The sequence below is a fragment of the Ambystoma mexicanum genome, chromosome 10 (assembly GCF_040938575.1).
Source record: "Ambystoma mexicanum isolate Mex_15411 chromosome 10, UKY_AmexF1_1, whole genome shotgun sequence".
Taxonomy (NCBI): Eukaryota; Metazoa; Chordata; class Amphibia; order Caudata; family Ambystomatidae; genus Ambystoma; species Ambystoma mexicanum.
Window position 1 is genome coordinate 452,321,571 of NC_090932.1, and position 25,836 is coordinate 452,347,406.

The 25,836-nt window shown below is 44.7% G+C and overlaps 1 protein-coding gene across 3 annotated transcripts in view; it reads left to right on the top strand.

The window, feature by feature from the left end:
• The window catches only part of PPP2R3A (protein phosphatase 2 regulatory subunit B''alpha), a 564,984-nt gene that overhangs the window by 516,654 nt on the left and 22,494 nt on the right, over positions 1–25,836 (top strand). For all 3 annotated transcript variants that reach the window (XM_069618015.1, XM_069618017.1, XM_069618016.1), the window contains exon 10: positions 12,312–12,487. In XM_069618015.1, the coding sequence (XP_069474116.1) occupies positions 12,312–12,487 (176 nt within the window). The remainder of the gene's footprint in view (positions 1–12,311; positions 12,488–25,836) is intronic.

Here is a 25,836-nt window from a genome sequence, read left to right on the forward strand (position 1 = left end):
ACCATTCTACATCAAACAAACGCTTTTACAACATGTAGAGAGTCACATTTATTGAAGATCACACATTACGTGGCAACATCACTTTAAGAGTTATTGTCTTTTTGAAATTCACTGACATTGTTTCTCCCATTACGCAGCAATTTCAAGTTATCACATTTGATCCAATTACAATTGTGAAATCTTTGTTTAAATATTGTGCACCTTAATGAATGCTGTGTTTTCATTGACTCTGTAGAGGGGTGGGTGCCTGTTGAAAGGACAAGCGTGTGCTCTGAAAGCTTTAAAATAAAAATGTCATCCGATGAAAGAAACACCTTTCTTAAATAGAGACCTAATATAACAGGTTGGTTTGAAGCTTGGAGTGAATAGGTTCCGAAATATGGCGGGAACACTAATTACTGGTCCCAAAGAGGAAAGGACTACAATAAAATGGTGGTAATGACAAGGAAAGGCCTTAGGAGTAGTGTAACCATAATTTACTGAGTGCCAAACTTGTAGTCATTGTAATTCAGCTTAGACTTTTCTTGACAGTGACGATTGATTGATTGATTGATTGATTGATTGATTGATTGATTCGTTATTTATAATGCGTCTGTACACGAGTGTTTCAAGGCGCAACCAGGCAAGGGGAGGGGAACAAAGGGAGGACAAGACAAACGATCTTACTAGGCGTAGTGTCATTCAGATCATGCAAGTGCGCAACAAGAAGTGCAGGGCAGAGGGGGTACAGGGAGAACTGCACCCAGAGCAGCAGGGCCCCGAGTTAAGTGGAAGGAAGGCTGGGACTAGAGGTGCAATCCCAGCCCAGTAGTGCAAGGTTAGCCAGGTGGCAGTGCAAAATGTGCCAGATGGCAAGGGCAGGGGCACTGGTCAGGGGAGTGGGGGCCTGGTGTCTTGTACGACTCAGAGGACACCGAGCAGCCAGTCAGTAGACAAAGCAGGAGCAAGGGAGGGTTAGCAGGGGAGAAAGGGCGAGAAAGAAGGGGAGAAAAGGAATGTCTTGAGGAGCTTCCAGAACATAAGGAGATCCGGCTCAAGGCAGAGAGAGGCAGGGAGGCCATTGCAGAGGGAGCCACCTGCAGAAGAGAGATCTACCCCTCATTTTCTGCTTGAAGAAGCAGAGGGCTCTAGGAGGAAGGTACTAAGGAAGAGAGAGTTGAAGGTACTAAGGGCATGGCCCCAGGGAGCCTTGTGGACAATGCAGAGGGTCTTAAACTTGACTCTTGCACCCACCGGGAGCCAGTGGAGGGATTGCAGGGCTGGAGAGATGCAGTCCCTGGGCTTGAGACGAAGGATAAGTCTTGCAGTCCTGTTCTGGATGAGTTGAAGAGGGCGAAGAGTGAAGGTAGGTAGATTGAGAAAGAGGCTGTTGCAGTAGACAAGCCTAGAGAGAACCAGGGCACCAGAGGCAGTGAGCTTCTGGGGGAAGGTGAGAAAAGGGAGAATACCTCTGAGGAGTTGTGGCTGGAAATGGGATTTATTGGCAAGGTCTGTGACGTGTGGAGAGAAGGAGAGTGTGGAGTTGAAGATGACCCCAAGGTTTTTTGCCTCACAAGATGGTGAAGGCAGAAGGCCCAAGGAGGGCAGCCAGAGTGAGAGAGGAAAAGCAGGAGCAGGGGTCCCCCAATGAGGTGGATCTCAGTCTTACTGGCATTAAGGCAGAGATCGTTAGAGACACGCCATGCCTGAATAGCGAATAGACAGTCAGGGATGAACGAGGAGGAGGCTGAGGAACCAGGTATGTGACTTTTTTTTCTGGCCCCTAAAATACATTCCCCAAATATTCTAGGAGGGATATAATTTTAGATTATAAACTCCAATCGTAGAATATTCGGGGAAAGTGTTTGATTTTACTGAGGGCGCATTTTTGGGAAAATGTCGCCCCCTGTTAGCCATTTCCAGGCGATTTATCATTGGACACCATTTTGATTGCATGTGGTCAGTTGGCCAAAAGGTGCAGTTTGGGTGGACTGTTGGGGGTGGTTTACCACTAGTGGTGGACCCGGTGCTCAGGGTTCACGAGCAAAGTGGTCAAAACCAGCATTCACTGGAGGTGTTGAGGAGGCCTCAAAATACAGTCTAGGGCTTTGACAAAGCTTCTTTAGCAGAAATTATAATTCAACCATATATGCAGTCATGGGAATTGCCCAAAATCACATCACAATCTTAGCATGTGCAGTGTGTCTTATGAACGTCTGACACTCAACCCAACCTCACATTAGCAGGGATTATAATGATGCAATCTAAAGCATCTTGCAAAGTCAACGTTCCCTATTTTTAAATGCAACCGGGGATCGTGAAGATTCACGGGATCATGTCACTTCTCACCGGGGGGTGAGCCTTTCTCTGTGAGGCTAGGGAGGTGAACCCGCTATGCAACATTCCCCTTGCGGGCGTCAGAAAGCAGGACCGCTCATGGGAACAAGGACTCCCGTTCCATGATGGAACTCCCTAACCCTCTTGCCCTTGAGACTATGAAACCCATAAAGTCTTAAGAAACAATCTGAAAGCACTACTATGTGTTATTGCAATACTCCTTCCTTTCTTCTTGTAAATATTCATACCACCAAGTTAAGGAAGACTAAAATAGAGATACAGTTTGATCTAAAGTCCTCTTTCAAGGTAACTGTGAAGAAGATTGGTGGAGTTATACAAACGGCTCCTTTGGCAAGTGGAAAAAGTACTGAGAAGTGGTGGACCCAAGGAGGCAGGAAGAATACAATAGACACCAACAAAGGACTATGACGCTCCACTGGGGTGGACCCAGCTGTATCACATAAAAATGGAGAAAGGACTCAAGCCTGGCAGACCTGGTAAGTTCAAACCTGTAAGCAAGAAACTATGCTGCAGAAGCAAACCTCCAGTCGGAAGGATGCCAACAGCAGGTTGCAGGAGTCCTTTGCTGGCCGACGCAGAGCAGGCCTGAATGGAAGCTGGGAACTGACTTGCAGTGGCATGACCTCGAAGAGTTGGACTAAGAGTTGGACTGAGCAGTTCATTAACTTCACTGACCCCACCTGGCTGGAAATCCCAGCGGAGCCAAAGCACCTCATTACCCGGAGTGGTGAAGCCCGTTGTTTGGAAGGGTGGTGTCTGCAATGCCTAGTGTCTTTGGGGTGCTCACTCCCACATGCTGCCTGCCTGATTACACAGCCGCCACCTCCCTTAAGAGGAAGTCCCATGACCCAGAATGGTGAAGCTCAGCGTTGGGAAGGGTGGTGTCTGCACCGTCTGGTGTCTTTGGTGTGCTCACTCCCACATGCCACCTGCCTGATTGCACAGCCGCCTCCTCCCTTAAGAGGAAGTCCCATTAGCTGGAGTTGTCAAGCCCGGTGTTGGGAAGGGCGGTGTCTACCATGTCTGGTGTCTTTGGTTTGCTCACTCCCAAATGCCGCCTGCCTGATTACACAGCTGCCTCCTCCCTTAAGAGGAAATCCCATTACCCAGAATGGTGAAGCCCGGTGTTGGGAAGGGCGGCGTCTGCAACGCCTGGTGTCTTTGTTGTGCTCATTCCCACATGCCTCCTGCCTAATTACACAGCCGCCTCCTCCCTTAAGAGGGAGTCCCATTATCTGGAGTGGTGAAGCCCGGTGTTGGGAAGGGCAGTGTCTGCAACACCTGATGTCCGCAAGGCATGGAGTTCGGAGCCATTGTTACAACTGCGGAGAAAGTGTCCAGAGTGTCGGCTGTAAAGTGCTTTGAGGGACGGAGGCAACTGAATTTCATTTTCAAATGAGTAACAGAGGTAACACCCGGGGATATGCACTCATTGTTGCTGTGAGCATTATGCTCTCTTTTTGACTGAGCTTTCAAGGAAGTCGGGAAGTATACGCTCTGCAATCAGCTGATTAAGTACCCAATCCTGTAATAAGCCACTGCTCAATTGCTCAAGGTCTGTCTGACTTTCCTATAGCGGGCACCGGATATTGCTATAACTAAATTGCTAGGTATCAGATAATAATATCCCTATATATATGATAGCCGTTTATAATGTCGCCGGGAAAAGGTAGTGGAAACATTATATAGGGCACCATATATATAGGGACAAGGGGAGTGGAGGTTGCGGGGGTGTCCATGTTCTGGGGGGTCAGGGGGTGTGGGCATGTTGCATGTAACAATGTCCCCTCAAAAAGGCCAAATTTCAGGAATTTTTTTTGCATTGGCAATATTTTTGAGGGGACATTATTGGAACCAATTGCTAGCGGGCAGGGGAAGGAGACGGACTAGGGCAGCCTCTCGAGCAGTCGAGCATGCCTTGTCCAGCCCAACGCCATTGGGATAAGGTGCCTGCACAGGAGTTGTTTAGCAATCTAGCAACCTACTATTAGTATTTTTTTGCTGCACTCAAGTATATGTTAGACACCAGTGTAACTGCAGTGTAATTGCAGCTGACCTTTATAGTAAGGGAGTGCCGATTGTGAGACATGGCCAAACGTAAAGCAGACTCCTCGCTTATCGGGGAAGGTAGAAGTAATAAGCTACAGAAAGTAAGCCAGCCTGTCCCTGATGTGAGCTTACTAATCACAGAGATCAAGGCGTTATTATCGGATATCAAACTGATTGAAACACCGCCAAGGGGCACAACAGTTAAAATAACACCCAAGGAAGGACTTAGGCCACCAGGGTGAGTTAGTAATCAAGTGCCTAAATTAACTAAATCAATAAGTTCAAATTGTGCTGTATCCGTAACTTTCAAGGATGGAATTGGACCTCATGAAACACAGGAGTCTACAATCAAAGAGCCATTCTCGATTTTACAATCTAATAAAATACATTTTATAAAATTGGACCCCCTGATCCTATTTGAAGCAGACTTAAGATCTGATCAGCAGGGGGAGGGGGGAGAATTATGTGTTTCCAGCGGGTGGCCCTGGTATTACTAAAGACTCGGATGCCATTGTGGCGAGGAGCATTGTGGAAAGATATCATGGTTGTAAAGAGATTGAGTCGGGGGCTAATTTGAAGCATGAAAATTCATTTAGTCATGAGCGGTTATTAATGGGCAATGAGGTGGCTTCAGGGGATGCAGTGGGAGCACTATTTGAGTTAAAGAGTGGCCCCCCGATTCCCTTCTCAAATAGCTTTTCTGTATTGGCAATGGAGATGGGCAGACTGGACAAAGAGATGCTGAAAGTGGGCCCTGAGTCAAATGTGCCCGTAAAGACCCTTCCGATTCGAAATAATAAACTCCCACAAAAGAGCAATAACACTAAAGCTAATGACAAGGTTAAACGGGGAAGACCTGATGTGAATAAGGGGAAACAAATGGACCATCTGCATTATGGAGAACCCCTGCAACCTTAGTGCTGATCCCAGCGATGTGGGTGTACAGACTGACCCACAGGTATCAAACCTACCAACCAATAACAAAGAGTTAGATCTGTTTAGTGTGGTCCAGCCAGTTCCCTCCTCTCCAATAGGCATTTCAGAGAAGGTTAATATTCTTGCTCTGCTGACTAGGAGTTTGGAGGAAATAGTAGTTATTAGTGTGGAGGAAATAGTAGTTATTAGAGACAAGGTTGAAAATCTGAGCAGCAGAAAGGAATATAGAGAGGCTGATGGCACTATTGCTGTTGTGAAAGAGAAGGGAAATAACTTACACAATCATAGTTTTATCTCTCAAGTGGGGAATCCAGCAGAGAGCAGTAACATTGGGAGAAAAGTGGGAGAGTTGGGGGTGAATCGTCTGGGGAGGACAAATGGGAATCCGGTAAGCCATCAACCTGATATGTTTGGGAGCAGTGGCTGCCAGTTGACCACTCCTAACTGCAGGGATGTCTGATGATCACGGCTCCATGACTCTCATAGGCGGAACCAATTATACATCAATTTACACTTGGCTGATGGTTTCAGCCTGCAGCACCACGGTTCTCTTCCACCTCTTTGTGGATCGATCGTACTTCCCCTTGGTGGTAGAATGGGCCACTTGCCTAACGCAGCAGGGGCAAATGGGGTTGGAGGTAGTAGGGTTCCTCTGGTCTATATGACTGTCCTGCGGTTACCTAGAGGTGCCTATGAAGATGCGGATGCCCTAAAGAATAAGTATTTACCCTGGTTTAGGGTAACCAGGGGGTGCTTATCAGTCATTGGGCATGATTTTATTAAGTGTGTCAGGGGCTCACTCCCTAAATCTTGTACTGAATACATTGAGGTCCAAGATCTTGGATCTGGTGGAGGGCATCATACGCATTGATTTGCATGTAATTCCACCCAGTGGTGTTAAGATATTAGTACAATCACAGCAATATTTTGCTCTTAATTTAGGCAAGTGGTGGAACATGTCCTATGTGGGACTAAGTAGGAATGGTGGGAGAGCAGGTAATAGAGCATCTTGTTCAGTAGAAGGTGGTGTGAGGTTGTCCCCTGATGATTTGGATTAGGTCGATTGTCTGAAGGAGTTTTGAGAGTGGTGAATTGATCCCTGCCCCCTAAAAACTCTTTCATGGAACATAGCAGTTCTGAAAAGAGTAATTTTGCATCCGCTTGGTGCTGTTTTGTTAGATCGCACCAGGTCCTTCTTTTTCGGCAAACGTGGGCGCTGGACCCTATTGCGTTCTATAGTTATGTAAACTACACAGTACCTGCTACCAAAAGTCCTAGAGGAGGACGCGAGGCTTTCAGATATGGTATGATGTAAATTGGATTGGGAGGCGGCCCCTATTGAAACTGATTCGCCAGATCTTAAATTATTGTCTGTGTTGACAAAAATGGGTGAACGGTTCGTGTTATTCAATTTATATAACAGACCCAGTGTGGCTATGCGTATGAAGGATTTATTGGGGTTGCAGGAACGGATTAATTCAAATGGCCTGCTGATTTCACAAAGCCAATTTACTTTGGTGGCAGGAGATATGCAGTTGCAGGTGGAACCACTGGAAGCTACCAAAGATCTTTGGGATGTCCAGGATATTGCTTGGTCTATCCCTTCATTACTGGCCGCTCCACCTAAAAGAACACATAAAGTGGTGGTGGAATCAGCCTGAATTATCTCAAATTTAAATCTTAGAGCATGTAATAGTAGGATCGGCCAGCACAAACAACATTTAAGGGCTGCAACGGGTCCTCTTGCATTGATTACACCTTTATAACCAGTAACAGTTGGTTTAGAACTGGTGATGTAGCTGTAATTGACAGAAACGAGAGTGACAACAATCCTCTTTCTTTTAAATTACATAGTTAGACTAATGGGCCCTTTATGAGGATGGCCCAAGGGTAAATCAAATGATTGCCATAGAAGGCCATGCCAGAAAAACCATTGGCTAGTGGGTTGAAAGGGAAGTAAAAACGGAAGCATATGCAGCAATTGTGGAGAATGTGGTAAATGTCTGGAATATTAGCTCCCCAGCTAGTTCAGTAATTGCAGAATTTGAAACCATGGCTACGAATTTAAGGCCGTTCCTGACATCCTCAATTGATAACCTAAAAAGGAAGGCAGTGGTGATAAATCCCTGGTATGATGAGGAATATTCCAGGGCCAAGAGGAATACAGTTTTGTCTGTAAGATCTGACAGAATTCCTGATAAGAGCGTATTACGACATCTAAGAGCTAAATACAAAGTGCTATTAACTAAGAAAAAAAGTGAAAATGTTAAAGCATGCTGGGAATCACTACATTCGGCTCTGGATGAGGGGATACGATACACTTTTAGAGATTGGTAACTCCGAGCGTTGGATGGTGACCAGGCCTTGCAATGCTGTGTGCCTGTTTTATGGAGTCTGGCAAACTCCATAGGCATCTGCTGTTGCATTGTGACACACAGCACCTTTTGTGCAGCGCCACTGAGAAGTCCTTTCGACTTCTCTTAATGTTTAACTACATTTTCTTGGGTGAACTACTGTTCCCAAGAATAGTAAGATGACCACTGTCCTACTTACCTTAACTTTATGGGTCCAGCACACACCACCCTATGTGGAGTGCTGTGGTGTTACATAGTATTTCCTTTAACCCATTCCTCCTGTAACATTTTGTTACACTAACTCACTTGAATGGCTGGTGGCAGTGGTTTCTTTTTTACTACATAGTGACATGTATCTGCAGGCTGATACCTCAACTGCAGTGCTGCACCCAAGGGTGACCATTTTCCTCAAAATGGCACCTGTCTTCTTTTTTGCCATTTCTTGTTAGTTTCTTCTGGGCTTTTATCCTGTTGTTTGCATAAGGTTTGAGTCCTTTGTGTATTTTGTCCTTGGCGGGCTTCAGTGTGTCTGGAAAGGCAGGAAGTGAGGAAGGGTCCCAAGACTTCCCGGTACTTTGTCTCTAGGTCTCTAGGTGTGCCTGAGTGAAACCAGTCCCAATTGGCCAGCTGGCTGTCCTGAAGGATAGCCACCCGGCTGTGTGATTGACAGCACAGGGCTCTGAATGAATGGGAACTAGCATAAAAAGTGAAGTTTTTGGGAAGTGTCGAGTCGACCATTGGAGCACAACATCCAAAGCAGAAGGCAAGAGAAGACGCTAGCAGCACCCTCCTTGACCACGAAAAAACAAGAAATCTGCACCCAGAGTCCCCTCACCAGAGTTCAGGACCGAGAGATCAAGGAAATCCTAACCAATGCTTTTCGTTCTTCTTTGGCACTGAGAAAAAGGCGCCAAAACCACAAAGAGCCGCTGAATCGACTGAAATCCATTGCTGCAGAGTCCTTCTCTTGAGTGTTGCTGCAGGAGCCCGCCAGACATCCTCCCTTTCATCACCACGACCAGGGACCAGGAACAAGGGTCTACTACATTGCATTGTGAAGGCAACCTGCTGGAACAACTTCTTCAATTCAAAGGTACTGTGGGGTGTGGGGTACATTATCCTTTTGCCATTTGGGTGCTTCCTATTTTTGGGAGTGCGATTTAACCCTACACTAAGTTGACTTCAACTTACCTGCATTGGCCTTACAGTTTGTGCTTTCTAAAGGTGACTCCTCTTGATTTGCTGTGATTTCTCCTTTGAACACTGACTATTTAAGAACATTTTTCTAAGAAGAAGAGCTCCAGAATTTTGACTTTGCCCATTGACTTTGGCTGTCCTGGCTCTCCTAAAGGCCTCCTTCTGAACCTATTGGCTTTGGCAGTGCTTGTTCCCTCAAACGTTTTAATGTTGAACACTTTAATGCTGGGACAAAAGACTGCCTTCATCCCTTTGGGAGAATCTAACTGTTATAATTTATCAATCTGTTTTATACTAACCCTAACCTTTGCTTCCTCGAAAACCTCAATATTACAAAGGTGATACTTTATGAATTCTATACTGACCTCAAATGACGTCACCTCTGGGTGCTGGAACATGTGTAACATATGAATGAATTACTCACCCGCTTTATTGTTCACTTTTTGAATTGAATCCTAATTTGGGATTAATGTTACAGCCAATTATTGCTTTTTAAAGAATGCTTTAAATATCTTTAAGTGTGTAAGTGTTTAATTGGATACTTGTATTTACTGATTTCATTGTACAGCCCTACAGCTCACATTACCTCTCTTAAGATAAGCTTGGCTGCTCAGTCACACGACCAACTTGTGTAGTACAGGCCTATATTAAAAGGTGGGTTACCTTATAGCAAGAGATAAGTCTTGTGTAGTCCCACACCAATCGGAATGCCCTAATCTTTACCTAACAGTTCCCATTTTGAGTAGAGTCTTTAATGCCGCTATTCGCTCATAGGAAGGCCCCAGAACTTGGAGGGATGCAACAATAGTGCCAATATATAAAAATGGAGGAAGAGACCATCCTGAGCATTATCGCCAAACTTCATTACTTGATTGTGTTGGGAAGACATTTGGAAAAGTTCTTCAAATTAAACTACAAAAATGGGCAGATGATTCTGGGTCAATTAGTGATGCCCAAGCTGGTTTCTGTGCCGGTAGAAGCACTGTGGATCACTGTTTTCTGTTTTTTTTATTAATACAGAAATATACCAGATTGCTCAAAATAAAACTTGATGCCATCTTCCTAGATCTTAAAACTGCATTAGATACAGTACCAAGAGAAGTTCTGTAGCAGGCCCTGAAGGAAAGGGAAACACTAGTGCCAATAGTGGATTCTATCAAACTATTTTATGTGGAGACACAGGCTTCAGTCCGTTATGGGCTAGGTGGAAAACAATCTAAACCCTTCAACGTGCAGAAGGGGGTCTGCCAAGGATGTGTCTTGGCACCATTCCTTTTTTCGATGTACATTCAAGGTATAGTGGATGCACTGGATGCCCCCAGAATTTCATCCAAGAGATGCCCAACCCTCTTTTTTGCAGACAATGCAGTGATTCTTGCTACGTCCCCAAAGGGCCTGGAAACCTCTCTCAATATCTTTATGAAAAAGAGTAATGAGCTCGGACAAGAGTTGAATGCTAATAAGACTAAAGTTATAGTCTTCCAATCATCTTTTGCTAAATCCTGCCATCGAAAATAGCAGTAGATGGTGTAAAGTTGGAGCAAGTCAAGTATTTTGATTACTTGGGGATTGGGTTTCATGAATCGGGTGGGTGGCCGGAACAACTCCTCATAGTTGAAATAAACCTAGGTAAATATAGCAGGGGTATTTATTCTTTCTTCTCGAGTCATGGCATTGGGGCAATCTCACTGGCTTTACAACTGTTTGAAAAACAAGCTTTTTGCCAGCAGCTCTGTATGGATCTGCGATTTGGGGCTATACCAATAAATCATCTTTATCTTCAATTGAGAATATCTTTTTAAAGAGTTTATTGTTACAAAAAAATGCCCCTACTTCATTGGTCCTAATGGGCCTACAAATTTGGCCCATAGCTGACCAGATTGCCCTCAAACCTGCACTATACTGGTTAAGACTTTGGTCTTCCCCAGGTTTAGCCCCTTATAGAGATGCTTTTAGGAAGTCTTTTACAATTGGATGGTGCTAAAAGTTGTGGTTGGGTAACCCCTGTGAAACAACTGCTACATATGTTGAATGCTAAATCCCTTTGGGACAATCCCCCTGAGTGTGCACGAACCTCAGAAGCTGAACTCAAGTGACTGCAAAGAGAAAAACTATGCAAAAGCTGGAGTTGAAAGGTTCCTCACTCAAGAACGTTCTTGAATGTTTACCCTGTAATATAATGGGAAAATGTAAAAATATTCTAGATGAAATCCAGCCACCTTACGAATGTTCGCTATATATCCAATTTAGGTTAAGTATTTTGCACACAGCATGGTACACTCGCTTGTGGTCAACATTGAGATCTGGTGTATGCCCCCTTTGTAGATTAGTAAATGAAACACTGACGCATTTTATGTTGGAATTGTACGATCGGACCGAAAAAAAAAGGTCTGACCGTAAAAGTCTCAAAAATGCTACCACTAAAGGTTCGAACACCAAAAGTTCAAACCTTTGGTGGTAGCATTGTAGGTAAGTATAAAAAAAAAGACTGCAGGGGTGTCTCCGGCAACACCCCGCTCAATATACTGTGTGGTGTAGTGAGCAGGGTGTTGCATGGAACACCCCCGCAACACACCCGGGAAAAAAAAACAGGGGCTGCAGGGTTGTCCCCGCAACACCACACCCCACTCACTATACCGCAGGGATTCAGCGTGTAAAAAAAGGTAAGAAGGGTTTGTCTATGTTGGGGGTCTGGGTGGGGGTGTGGGTGGGGGAGTGTTGTGGGTATGTTGTGGGTGTGGGTATGTAGGGGTTTTGAATGCGTGTTTGCATGGGAAGTGTGTGAACCTTTTGTGGTTCGCACATTTCTCATGCAAATTTTTCCTGCTATTCTCTACAAGTGCAGAGGTTGAAATATTATCAAACAGTAATAGAAATAGGCCCCCAGGGCTGATCCCATTGAACCAGGAAAAGGGAGACATTCTCCTGGAGCTATTTATGTTAATGTCTTTCGTAAGTGGTAGGAGGACACTTTAGACCTGATTCACAGAAACGTTTTATAATGTCACAATCCCATTGGAAAACGCTCTGCGAATCAGGCCCTTTGAGTTTGACAACCACCCTTACAGTTAGGTTGGGAAAACCCTTTAAGGATAGGGGGGAAAAATAGGCCTTGTTCATTGTTATTTAAATAAAGATTATTGTGAACATGTCACCCCTTTGCCCGACTCCTTACTCCAGCACGCCACATGGTGTACCCATCCCTCACTAACATGTAAAAATGAAACCAGCCCAGGATGCATTCAGAAGTATGTTATCATCAATTAGATATAACTCATGGCATTACACACCATTTGTCCTGTTAGCAAGATTCCAAGGAAATCTGAGGCTTTACGAAGTTCATAAGGAACTGGGAAATTTGTAAAATATGTATTCAATAAAAATGAAAGCAATATCTGGCATTGTGCAATCAGTTCCTCTATTTTGTTTACACTCTAGTATTGAGTACTGGTACCGATGCATGGACATGGATGGGGACGGTGTTCTTTCCATGTATGAGATGGAGTATTTCTACGAGGAGCAGTGTGAACGCATGGAGGCTATGGGAATCGAGCCGCTACCCTTTCACGACTTACTGTGCCAGACACTCGACCTGGTAAAGCCTCAATGTGCGGGTGAGTAGCTCCTCTCTGATCAGTTCTTGTATGTCTTCTGTGGTATTATTCGTCTAGGGTTCTACAACCATAAATGTTCCTACGTTGACTCACTGGGGCGTGACTCAAGGTTCATGTAAATTCGTTCCTTGAAGCAAGAAGATAAGCTCAAGGAGCTGAAGGTTTTCAGCAGCTCCCTGATTAAGGACAACAGATCAGCTGGAGCCTGTGCTGAACAGTTGGAGAACCACTAATGGGCAACAATATTTGTGCTTGAGGTTCCAAAGGAGAGGAGGTGGAGGAATCTGAATTTATGGGGCTTCTGCAGTGCCCATTTCGACTTTCCAAATGATATTGCACAACCCAAGGTCGTTATAGATGATACCTAGTATGGGAGGGATTGGCCTGACAGTTATGGTCCATTTGGGATGGGGTTCTAGAAAGCATATAGGGATAAACTTCACTTTGGTGAGAAGAGGGTTTTTGTTGTCCCAAATATTTTTGAGGCAGCTATTTGTTGGAGGGCATTACAACTGGCTTCAAGGTCCTTTGCAGACCAGAACCTGAAAGTGACAATACTCTTTCCTAGTAGACTTAGATTACTAAGTGGGAACAGAACATTTGTTTTTTCGGAATTTGGATGATGTAAAGACCCTGCCGCAGTCACTGAGCAGGGAGGAGGCACAGGAAGCTCGACAAACCCGTAAGAAACTAGTGAAAGCTGAGGTGGTGGCTATACTAAGTGACTGGTAGGATGGATAGTCTGGTGGTTGGGGAACTGTTTGAAACAAGTACCTTTGTAAAAGGTGGCTTTTCTGTTTAAAGGGAGGCATGATGTTTGGGATTCTGTCTCTTGTCTGGTATTTTTCTGCAGAAACCCTTTTCATGCAGATAAGCATTAAACTGTGCGGTGAATATAATCCTGCTAGCCTTTTGGCCATGGTCATTAAACCTACATTTTGCAGGATTAAGGGAGGAGGAGTTTTGTAGTTTAATACCTTTTATATTGTTCATTAGTTTGTGAGCTATGGCGCCGGGGGTTTCCCACTGTTGGTTGGCCTTGGCTGTTATATTATTATACTATATGCTGACTGTAGCGAGCCCACTGTCGGATATTTATGGTTGTCTTTTGAAAACGCTGCTATGGACATATTCCAATATAAAAATACAACTACAATGATAAGAGAGAAAATAAGAGCATACAGTTACAAGTCATTACAATTTAATCTTTAGTATAGGGGAATATGAGATTAAATAATGCAATAAAAGGGCCCTCCAAAATAAGAAAGATTGCCTGCAGAAGGAGACAAAAAGTGGTATCAAAGGTAATACAATATAAATCAAGTGGAACAGCAATAAAGAAGTCATTGTGTTCCTTCAAAGATAGTTGCAGGATATGACATGCGAGTATAAACTTAACACCAATTGGATACTGAAATAGGAAGGGAAAAAGGGGGAGTATGAAACAAGTGGCCGGGTTTCAAGTGGGCAAGCCAGTTCAGGCTGATTAAATAGCATGGTAGGCACTCCTTTGTGTGGGGTCTCGTTTTCTCTAAGTGTTTGTTTGTTGGCCCAAACCTGTTCTGCCAAGGTTGATGACATAAGTGCAGAAACTCTTGTCAAATTACGTTTTACAATGAAAAGCTGCATGGTTCTTGCTTTTCTTGTTGTATATGTATAGTAGCTTACTTCTGCATCCAACTCTTCATGCCCTTCACTGAGTTTATCCCCATTTTCAGATAGAGACCAATGAAGTCTTCGAGTCTCTGAACCAAAAGAACCAGGCAAAGGCATGTCAGATAGAAAAGGAACATGTTTTTATCATCTTACTCGTAAATTGCAGAAATCATAGGCAGGATACAAAGACAATCTCCAGATCACCTCTACTGCTTGTGATCTAGCTATCACCCCTGGAATCATCATATAGTGACCCCACGGATCACAAGGACAGAAAACATTGTACATTTTAACACGCAAGCTGGGTAACACTTACATCTACAATAATAAACAATATTTTTTTATATATATTTTGACGAGAGTTGATGTCAAGATTCTTCTACCCAGCTCATGGCTATTGACTACCATCTTGTTGCACATTGTGGCTACTTGGGCCTTTGGTTTCTCCTTTGGCTTTTTTCCATAAAAGGATTATGGTCAAAGTACCCTTAACTGCTAAAACATTCTGAAGTTAACAGGCTTAACAAAATTCCTCCGTCCTCAATCCAATCACTCAGTGAAAAGCAGTTATGACTGTGCTTTGAATACAAAGCTGCCATTGTCCTTTCCCATTGTGTATGTATATCTGTGTACATATATATATTGCTAATGCTTAGATTCATATGCTTTGCATAGGCTGCCATCTAGTGATTGGACCGCCCTATTTACATTTTGTTTTTAAAAAATCAAAAAGGGTGTCGACCAGGGCGTTCCTGTCACGCTATCCCTAATCCTGATCTACAGGTATCCATGATCCCTCACGCGTCGACGCCCATAGATTGGTTTCTTTGTGCTATTAGTTGGCCGAATTTGAGCTCAGAAGAAAACAAATTTGCTATTTAATGCCATTTAACTGCTTCTTCAATACTATTATTTGGTGTAGCGATCAACCTCGAACAAGTGGACGATGAGTAGCCACACCAGCGATGCTCAACGAAACCAACCACCGAAAAAGGTATACCATACGGAGAGTGGGCAGATTCACTATTTCTCCATTTTAAACGCACTCATGAAAAACATGTAATTTAAATGTTGCCAAGAGTGCAACTAGTAGTTCCCTTGGAAGAACACATATAGATTGTGTAAAAACTGACTTCCAAGAGGCCATGCCGAAGTCAAGGGCCTGTCATGTAGAAATTTTAAACCAAAGACCCCTAAATAGTGCAGGGTCAAGAACTAGGCAGCCGATGCTATGTAACTAAGTTTAGTCAACGCCGGATGCAGCATCAACCTAGACCGAGGTTAATGAGGCCCAACAAATTGAGGGCTGAGGTCAACTGAGGGCAGCCATGAAAAGAGGTGCTGAAAGGGAAAACCCTGCAGCCAGCCCCCAACACCAAAGGACCCAGTCCAGCAGGTCTATGGAGAAACCTCCTGGCGACCACAAGACTGCTCCATAGCTCAGGCCCAAGCAGTCTGAAGCCTGAAAGCACCCATACTGGTGGGAGCGCTGAAAAATCATGGTCATTGAAGAATTTTCAGACTATGCCTAAGATTGCCACCTTTCTACAAGACAGACAGCGCAGGATGCAAACACACAGCCAGGAAACACCAGTTGCTGAGCCTGTCCCAAATGAAAAACAAGGAAAAATATAGAGCCCCTTGCAAATCCCCTAGTTGATGAGGAGGAGGATGATGATTAAGAGGACGACTTTGAGGATCAGGAGGATGAGATCCCACTAGACAATGGAGATTTTGGGAACCCATACGATTACCCCATGGATCCTCCCAAGGATTTAGGCTTCCGATTGCAACCTCGCCTACATGGGACCACTTTGAATATACTGCATTACTCAAAAAGGGTAGCAGGCAGATTTGGTATACAGACACAGGAATCGGAAGAGGATATACACTTCATTGAAGATGTGCTTGCGTTTTGCAACCCTTTGGCTCATTACATCCCACTGATGCAATCTGTAATGAAGTGCAAAGCATCCTCTTTGCTGAGATTGCCAGTTACTAAAGTGGTAAATGCCTGCATCAAAAGAAAAGTACAAACCGTAACCTTCAGCCCTGCAGCACATTCAGCAAAGCCCAGCTCCATATAGCGGTTAATATCACCAGGACAAAATGAACACACCTCTCGCCACCTCAGAACATCCACTTGCGAGACAGAGCAAAAGATGTGTTCTTTTGGCAGAAATATTGCTACTTTGGCAGCATTCAGTATCTGCATTACTAAGGTAGCAAGGCAGCAGCATTAATGGCTGTCAGGTCTTTAGGAGATCAGGGTACATCAGTTTGGGCAACGGTCTTGTATAAGGTGGGAGGTTGCTTTACCCGTGGGAGGTTGCTTTACTCAAGGGACTTATAGGAGGTTTTAGAGAATCGAGTTTAGTGAGAAGTTATAGGACAATTAGAATGGATGTGGAATTGTGGTTGTGCCCATTTCGTTTGCTCATCAGATTCGTTTTTTAAATGTTTTCATTTTATCCAGTTCCCCTTTCCCTTTCCCAAGGGTCTTGAATGCAACTGAAGAATAAAGGCAGTAGTAGACAGGACACCTGTGAAAAGGGTCTGTGGGGTCAGCAGCTCCCACAGGAGTTTGCAACTGGGACCTGACAAGGCACTCTATAACAAGGCACAATAGGATGAACTTGGTGCCCTAATTAAGGACGTTGCAGACACCCTGCGTATAGCCTTTCATGAGTTCCTGCAGAAATGGATACAAACTTCAAATGCAGCTATTGAAAATACCTTGAATGCAGAGGAGACAGCAGGGCAAAGTGTTCAAGCCAGAAACGCAAGCAAGGTTACTTCATGAGAATCTTGAAAATTCCCTACTGTTTGGTAAGGCTGTAGATGAAGCATTAGGGAAGGCAAAGAAAGGGCACAACGCTCTTAAAATGCTGGGTCATATCAGTGGTAGAGCTATCAGTAAAGAGGGGAGGGCTTAAACCACAAACCTTTTTAGGCCAATCCTTTGCTCAGACTTCTGAAGAGTTTAGCTAACCTGCTTACTGGATGGAATGTAGACTGAGGGCGACGCACATTAACCTATTTCACAATGCAGCACCAGCAACGGTGTGGACGAGGACGATTTACAGCCCAAACTCTGAGAGGTGCAGTCTCCCCCTAAAAACAGTGGCATCCAGGTGCTCAACTCCCAGGTGGGATCCCCTCTCATGATACTCCAGTAGGAGAAAATATTAACATCACTCACCCATGCATGATAAGCGATCATCATGGACAAGTGGGTGATAAGCACAAAAAAGGAGGCTTACTACATAGAGCTTGAGGGAAAAGCCACACAACCCCTGACCATGCAACAGTGAAATGTGAAAAGAACACCATCTTCTGCTACAAATCGAAGTTCTGGCACTTCGTCAAAAGGAAGCAATAGATCCAATCCCCTAAAGTCATGTAAATCTACTCTATTTCCTTGTACCAAAAAAACAAGACCAATAGAACAATTGTATAACTGTGCCTTGTGAACCCATTTGTCAAACCACAAAAGTTTAGCATTACCACATTATAAGACTTATCATTCAAAGTGGACGCAACCCTTTTTCATTTTAAGGTGCTTAATTTTAGGATTGCATTGGCACCTCACATGTTTGTTGTGGCTAAGCCCGTGCCTCGGGCCGCCTCACTCACACGCATACATGCACTCACTCATAGAGGCACGGAGGCACGTCTGCTGTACAAGGTCCCGGCGGCAACTGCCGTACGGACTGTCTTTATTCATACCGCACATGCGCGACCGAGAACGAGGCTCGCGCATGTGTGCGTTTACTTTACGACGTAACAATGTTCACAAAGGTATTAGCAGTAGTCAAGGTCGGATTGGCTGAAATCATCATTAATCCCTGGAGGCCTGGTGTCTGCCCCACACCTGGGCCGGTTTGAGCAAGAAAAAAAAGGTATAATTTTTTTATTTTGGCTTTTTTGCAGCGGGCAGCCGGAGCTGAGGACTAGGGTCAGATAACCTCAGCCAGCCACATATAATGGTGACCCTGCCCCGCATTGATCGCACTGCGCATGGACCCAGGCCGGAAATAAACACAGCCTGAGCGCGGGTTCAGCGCGCGCATTTCTGCTTTGGGCGGCTCGCGCTTGACTGTGTACACTCCCTACCATTGTCCACAACTAAAGCAGCGTCTGAAAGCTGCACCAGGCTGTGCCATCGTGCCACCCAGACCACACAGGAATTTGGGATGTGTGGACCCGGACAGCCCCCGACTATAGAGGGGCAATGAAGGAGCAGATTACCAGGCTTGCAGCTGCCAGTGTGCCTCCCCTCTAAAAGTGTGCCCAGAAACAGAGCTCGGAGTAGATGAGAACGTCGCTTCTCTTAGTGTCCGAGTTTTGGGTTATGCTGCCTTCGGAGGTCGTTGCCACCGGAGAGGCCGTGAGGACGGTGAGTGTCGCCTTGGGTTCCAGTTTTAGAAGCAGAGTTTGCCTAAAGGTCGGCGGTAAGAGCTGATGCGTGGAGGGGACGTGGCTCTCGGCCTAGGATGGTGTTTGCACTGTTGGTAAGTTCACTGGTGTGTGGCCTATGCTTTGCTTTCAGGGTTGCGCTTGTGTTCCGCTTTATTTGAACTGTTTAAATTAGATCCTGGTAGTTTCGTGCGTGCACGCGCCCCTCAGTTCCATGCTGGATATACTGCACAGGTTGTTGTTACAAACAGTACAAGTAGTGTCCAACACCGGATCCCTACATCCATTTTGATTTCGTTCACTCTTTGGCCAGCAGAGGTTGCAAGCCGTGCATGGTCTTTTGTTGAGCCTGTTTAAGGTTTGAATTCTTTTCTTTTGTGCATTGCTCTCTTTGCCTTGCGTCTGTTTACATTTCCAGCCTGTTTATCTGTGTTGGTGGATTTCGTGAAGTGCCAGCTTTTCTAGTTGAATTTGTATGTGAACGGTGCACAAGTTAAAGATAATAAAGCGATTGTGTAAAAGATCCACTTGAAGGCGAGCAAGCGACTTCCATGCACCATCAGTAATGTCAGAGACTTTAATTACACAGCGTTTACACAGCAACGTAGTGAGGGTGAGACTCTGTTCTTGTCGCTGGGTTGGTTCCCATTGAGTGATCTTCTACTATGTGCTTGAAGTTTAGGCAATGAGTGTGCTCACTTTCTTATTGCCATGATCGCGCGCTGGTCGGGCAATGCGGGGCGCCATACTATTGTTATTGGGGCGGCACAAACATCATTAAAGTGCACAGTTTGTTGACATAAAACGCAAGTTTAAAAGGGACATTATGCATTCCAGAGCGGGTGGCGATTTCAATATAAAAAAGTGGTGCAAATGTGTCAGGCATTGGGAAACATAATGTGACTAGTCGTGGTGTAATGAAAGCCACTCCGGATTTGGGGACCGTGAAGCTGCTATGGGAAAGGGGGGAGGAGGAGGCCTGTTTTGGACCAACATATGTGCAGGATCACCGGGGAATATTGGGGGGATGGCTTAGCACAGGGGTGCATTGGTGCGTAGTGTAGCACACAACACGAATTATGTATTGCAGGTACTGCATGAGACCTGGTAGCTTTCCATCGGAACTTCGTATCATTATTGCATAACTGAATATTTGCCGCCTAGTAATGCGCGTGGCCTTGTTGTGGGACATGGGAGTTGGGGTGGCCTGATGGGCAAGGTTGGGGTTTCCTTTGTGACGCCATGAATTGGGTTGTAGGAAGGGTGCGACTGGCATAAAAGGGGTAATGCAAGTCACACATGATTAATTCAGTCGTTTCGACAGTGGAATGCATGGAGGTCTTCGAGAGTGAGGCAGGACAGTGGAATGCACACTGCACACTTATCTGTGATTATATTATTCTCTGACTTTCCTGTCATCTTCTCAGTCAGCTGCTAATCCTCTGCTGCTGATGATGTATATGGTCAAAAGTGTCTAGACTGCAAACTTCGTTTACATACCAGCTTCACCTCTTAATTGACCGTGTGACCCTGGGCCAATTATTTTCTCACTATGCCATATCTGTCAGTCGTGGAATCCCTGAATTGTGATGGCTGTGTGCGGAGTGGGGGTGCAGGAGGCAAAGTATAGACTGTTTTAGAGTATGGGGAATCAGCATGCTATGTGCAGAGGTACTGTGCCATATGATGGCCCATGCTTTAAATAAATACCATTAACAAAAAAAATTATATCTGTGTGCATGTGGGAATTGTATGTATGTATAGATTTAAACATCACAACCGTCATATATAAACAAAAGTATCCATATGTTGGTGCAAACAAATGACGCTGTATAAAATCTTGCGTGCTACAACCATTTTTGAGCCTCTGCACGTAAAGTGTCCTGCAAAGCCATTTTGAAAAGGTGGCCACCCTATTGCAAAGGGCAATTTATCCAGGTGTGAGTTTTTGGGATAGCATTTTCCGTAAAGTTGTGAATTGACGCGATTCACAGTTGATGGTTTGAGGGCCACATTTTTTAGGCAAGGGGTGGGACACTTTTTTTTGGGTATCCGGGCCTATTTCTTGTCCCAGTCTGGCCCTGGCGGTAAAGCGCATCTGCGCTGCCAAAACAACCTGGTGTACCGTTATCTGGACAATTGACTTATAACATGGGAGAGAACATCGTTTTGTTACGAAAACAATCAAAAGACTATTAATCTTTCTCGCAAGCTGGGATTTTCAATCAAGGAAAACATTTCCAGCCTTATTCCAAGTAAATCCAAACAGCTCCTATGAGCGATTCTGGACACAAGGAAGCAATAGCATATCCCTCTCACAAAACGGTAAAAGCTCTTTTAGCCCAACTCCGTTGTTATAAGGCTGGTCATTTGTCAACGGTCCAGAAGATCATGAGACTTCAAAGAATGTGCAATTAAGCTCCCTTTCCAAGTGCTGAAATGGCAGGAAACAGCCCGGCAGCCCATGTTAACAGAAACAAAGCAAAACAAGTGCCATTAATGAGGGCTCCAGGCCGCTATCCCCCGTTTGAGCCCTTGGAATGGGGGCTTAAGGCCATTAGCACCATAGGCTACCAAAGCGGTAACCTGGGGTGTGAAAAAAAAAAAGATTTTCATTTGTTCAACGAGACGTCGCACTCGTCCCGTTGAACGAAGGAAAATCCTTTACAAAGATGGCTGCCATGGAAAGGGAAGGCCTGCGGGGAGGCAAGGGGAAGGAGCGGATGCGGCTGCGGCAACTGGTAAGGTGAGGGGGTTAAAAAAAAGGGGCCAGAGGGTGGGGGAAGATGGCAGCAAAAATAGAGCATGACACGCAACACATGAGGGAAAATAAACCAAAAGTGGTGATTGAAAATAACCTCAATGAAAAAAGTGAAACAAACTTGAACCGGAAAAATGTGTTACATCTTTTACATTGGGCCTCATTACGACCCAGGCGGTAAGTTACCGCCTGGGCCGTGACTTTACCACCATGGCGTAAACTACGTTTACGCCATGGTGGTTGGCGGACTTACCGCCCCATTCCGACCTTGGCGGGGCGGTAAGTCCCCAATCCCCATTTACCCTTCCCCATTCCCATTTTTGCCCCATAGGGCATAATGGGAGTGGGGAAGGCGTTAATTACGCCACCGTAAATTACGGTGGCGTAATTAACTCCATGGTCCCTTAGCGCCATGGATTTTAACACCTGCTATAAGCAGGTGTTAAATCCGCCATGGCGCTAAGGGACCTCGTACTCAGGCGGTAAGGGTTGGCGCTGTTTACGCTGCCGTAAACCCCTTACCGCCTGGGTCGTAATGAGGCCCATTGTGTAACGGAACTAAAGGAAATTGCAACAGACATCAAGGTAGTCGAATATCTAGACGAAAACAGAGTTGACAGAGTAATACTTCATCTAAACTCTGCTGAAACAAAGATCAAATTACTAAAAGGAGCCGCAAAGCTAAGAAAAAGGGGGTATGAAGTAAAAGAACTGAGTAATGCGTGCATCTCGGGCAAGTACTCGAGATAAGTACCGCTTTGCCGCAGCTCTCTCTGTTGCTTCACAGAGCGCTGATGTTCTCCTGAAGTCCTGCTGTTAAACGTGGCCGCGACGATCCGTGAGGGGCTGAGGACTGCTTCAGTTTGATTGACAGTCTGTATTTGCCCGCCCCCATTTGCCACGGATTGGCCTGTTTTCTGGGTCTACTATTGGATTTTGTATTTGAAGTGACCCACGCGCATCGCATGCGCGCATCTCGGGCAAGTACTCGAGATAAGTACCGCTTTGCCGCATAGACACGGAGTCTCGGCTAAGCTAAGGCTAAGCTTGGGATCATTCATTTGAATTATTCTTGTTTCTTTAATTCTTCATTCACAAGGCCATAAACGCTTGGGGGAAGCGCTCTACTGGCACTCAGATTGGCCCTTTTTTGATTTCTTTAATATTGTTGATCTGTCTTTTTCTTTTTTTTTTTCGGACTTCAGCCTGCTTTCATTTTTCTGTGTTGTGTTGTGCTGTAACATTGTGATCTCAAGATCCTACATAATGACTTCTTACACTTCCTACAAACTAACAACCTGTATGCCTCCCATTGTACCATTATCACTTGCTTCTCAATCCAAATTGACATCACAAGGCCCCCCTGATTCTGCTCTGTTTCCACAAACTTTTTTTTCTGCCACATCGATCACACCTCGGTCTGCCGGCATGCAAATAAGATTCCCTTTTCATTTTCCAAACTCTAGATTAGACATAATGTTACCTGTGTCTCCAGTTTCGAGTCCAGCAAGTGAGACTCACACTCCCTCCCCCTTGACCAATGCCAAAGTCAATGTTACTCAATGCACTCCACCCAGGCCCATTAACACGCAGTCTATATCGGATTTGACAATGATGGAATCCACTAAAAATTGCCAAGGGGGCCACAACTCGAGGCTGTCTTTTTCCCCAATAGCATTTCTCCGATTCCATGGTACTCTCAATTCATGCTAGCCCGAATAAGTCTGATCACTCTATTCGGGGATTCAATGTATATCCAGCGCCAATTCTGCATCCTCTGACGTGCTGCATGCGAATGCCCCACCAATGCTTAAATCCTTTGCGCTAACAATGCCACGTCCTAACTTAGCATACCCTACTGATAATAGTGCACAATCTCTGATATTGATACAACCTGCTCTTGTAGCAATTAATACAGCTGTGTTCAGTTTGTGCAAACTTTTTGAATCTTTAGATTCTAAAGTCATGCGACAAACCTTACAATTTGAGGAATTTATGAAATGGTTGTCTGTGCAACAGCTGATCAAAGCCTCCCCAAGTAGGGAAGGCTCGGATGAGTCTGTTATAATGATCCCCAGACATGTGGATATAGAAACTTTAAATCCTACCACCGCGCACTCCCCGGCAACTACTGCGCCGTTGGTGGCTCTGGCTACTTTGGCTCCCTGTCCTCTTCCACCAATTTCTGGTATTATTGGTCTTGAGACACCTCATGAGGAGGAAATTGGTTTGTCTGTCCCAAATCCAATTGTAAGTGCCAAAGTGCCTCTCGGCCAAGTGGAGATCCCCAAGACGCAATCCGCTTGCATGGATGGTCAAAGTCATTTACAACCATTGAAATCCAAAAATCCCAAATATAAAAGCAATAAAAAAAAATCAACCATTCCAATCAAGAAAACAAAAAACATGATTGGAACAAAAAATTCTAAAAGTACTTTGAATTCTTTTTTTAAAGCACTTGGCAACTCATCTGCTGTGCCTATGGTGCCTCACCCTCCTGCTCCAGCTTCAAACACCCTTGACCAACCCAAAGCAGCCGAAGTTACCAAACAGGCAATACTTCCAACATCAGATAACAATGCCAAAAGTACTTCCAATCTCCTTTTTAAACCACTTGGTACATCAACTACTTTGGCTGAAGTACATCGGCCTTCTGAGTCTGGTCCAAACGCTATTAATCGAGCCAAAATGGCTGAGGCAATTAACCTGGTACCATTTCCAAGTACAGATACTAATGCCAAAATAAGATCAGCTGTGATACATTCTCCATTAACACAGTTGATTTATGCCATTCGTGACGCTCAGAAGGTCCCCACTACCTCCACATGCGGCAATCCAATTTCAACTTTTAATGGCCAAATAGCAGTGGACTCTGACTCATTGGGGCTACTTGTGCCCTCACAGTTGGCCGTGGCCCCTCTAGGGCCACACAAAACAGTATCCTTTGCACCATTACCGCAACAACCATGTTCGCTGGATTGCACTCTATCTCAGCAACTAACTGAACAACTGAAAAAAAGAGTGGACGAATATCTATCCAACAATCTTGCAATGGCAGTCTCACAAGTAGCTTCTTGTCCGAATATGGTGTCCAGAGGAGAAAACGATCTGGCTGATTCCTTTAATCAAGTCAACTTAGGCGAATCAAGACCAACTCAGAGGCAAAGGAATGATTGGCAAAATAAAACAGCTGGTACTGTGGCTCCCTCAAAATGGACGCCTAGCAGAAATGACATTTGACTGCCCTCTCGGCATTTACATCCTCAGCGTGCTAAATTCCACACGCTGTTCTTAAAATGTAGAGAGGGCAACTACCCAGTCTATGATCTCAATCGGCAAAGTGTACTTAATATATTTGGTGAAATTGATGATTTGTCCAGCATATCTACATTTGACATAGACCAGATTGAATTCCTAACCGACACTCCGCTCTCTGTGGTGAGACTTTGGATACCATCAGGAGTTGTTTGGAACTCAATTTGGCATAGCAAAATGCTTTTGTTTAATATGGGTTTTTTACTAGCGGAGGACCCTCGCAATGCTCAAACTAAAACAAACATCATCGCACCTAAGATTTACCAAGGATTTAGGCGCGATCGAGGGCATAATCATCTATCTACTGCATTCAGAGAGATGCCTGAATCTTTTCACATTATAGCTTTGCAGGAGACATGGCTTATTAAACCTCCAGTGTGGGACAATTATGAACTGTCACTTATTCCTGCAATTTCGACTGGAGGTCGTCCTTCATCTGGCCTCCTTATCGCAGTAAATATGAAAGCAGATTTTTCAATTGTTCCCTGGGCCTGTGGGAATACATCTACAGCTAGTTAAAATCCTCCATGGCCAGCAAATATTTGCTTTAATCAATGTTTACAGAAACATTGCTAGCATGGCTGATACGTTTTTTGCTGGCCTAGATGAACTGTTTCATCTTATCTCATTGGATAGTTCAATTACTCACACAATCATATTGGGTGACTTAAACCTAAATTGTTGGAAAGACAGTTCCCAGAATCAAGCAGTGTCCAAGTGGAAATCACTCATGCATGATCGAAATTACCATATGGTAAATGGCGCAGTGCAGGGTGATGCACCTCCCCATCGCACATGGCACCGCGGTCCCTTTACCACCATAATCGATTACATGTACGTTGACACTGCTCTGTTTCAAAGGATTGAAACCTTAATCATCAAAGAACATCCAATGAGTGACCACAGTATACTGATCCTCACACTAAAATTGCCACAAATGCTGAAACGAAATGGGGCCTACTATCATGCGTCTTTGGGAGTGAACACCTCATGAAGTGGAATCATGGCACTTTGAGTCAGTTTGAGCATCTAGTCAATAACAATTTAAATGTCCCAGATAGAAATCAGTACACTGAATTGCTAAATCCATTTGCTCGAACAATAGCAATTCCAAAAGGCAATATTATTAGACATCCACATGCCTTTGACTCCATTATTGCAAGAAAAAGAGCTGAATTCAGGTTGCTCAAAAGACAAA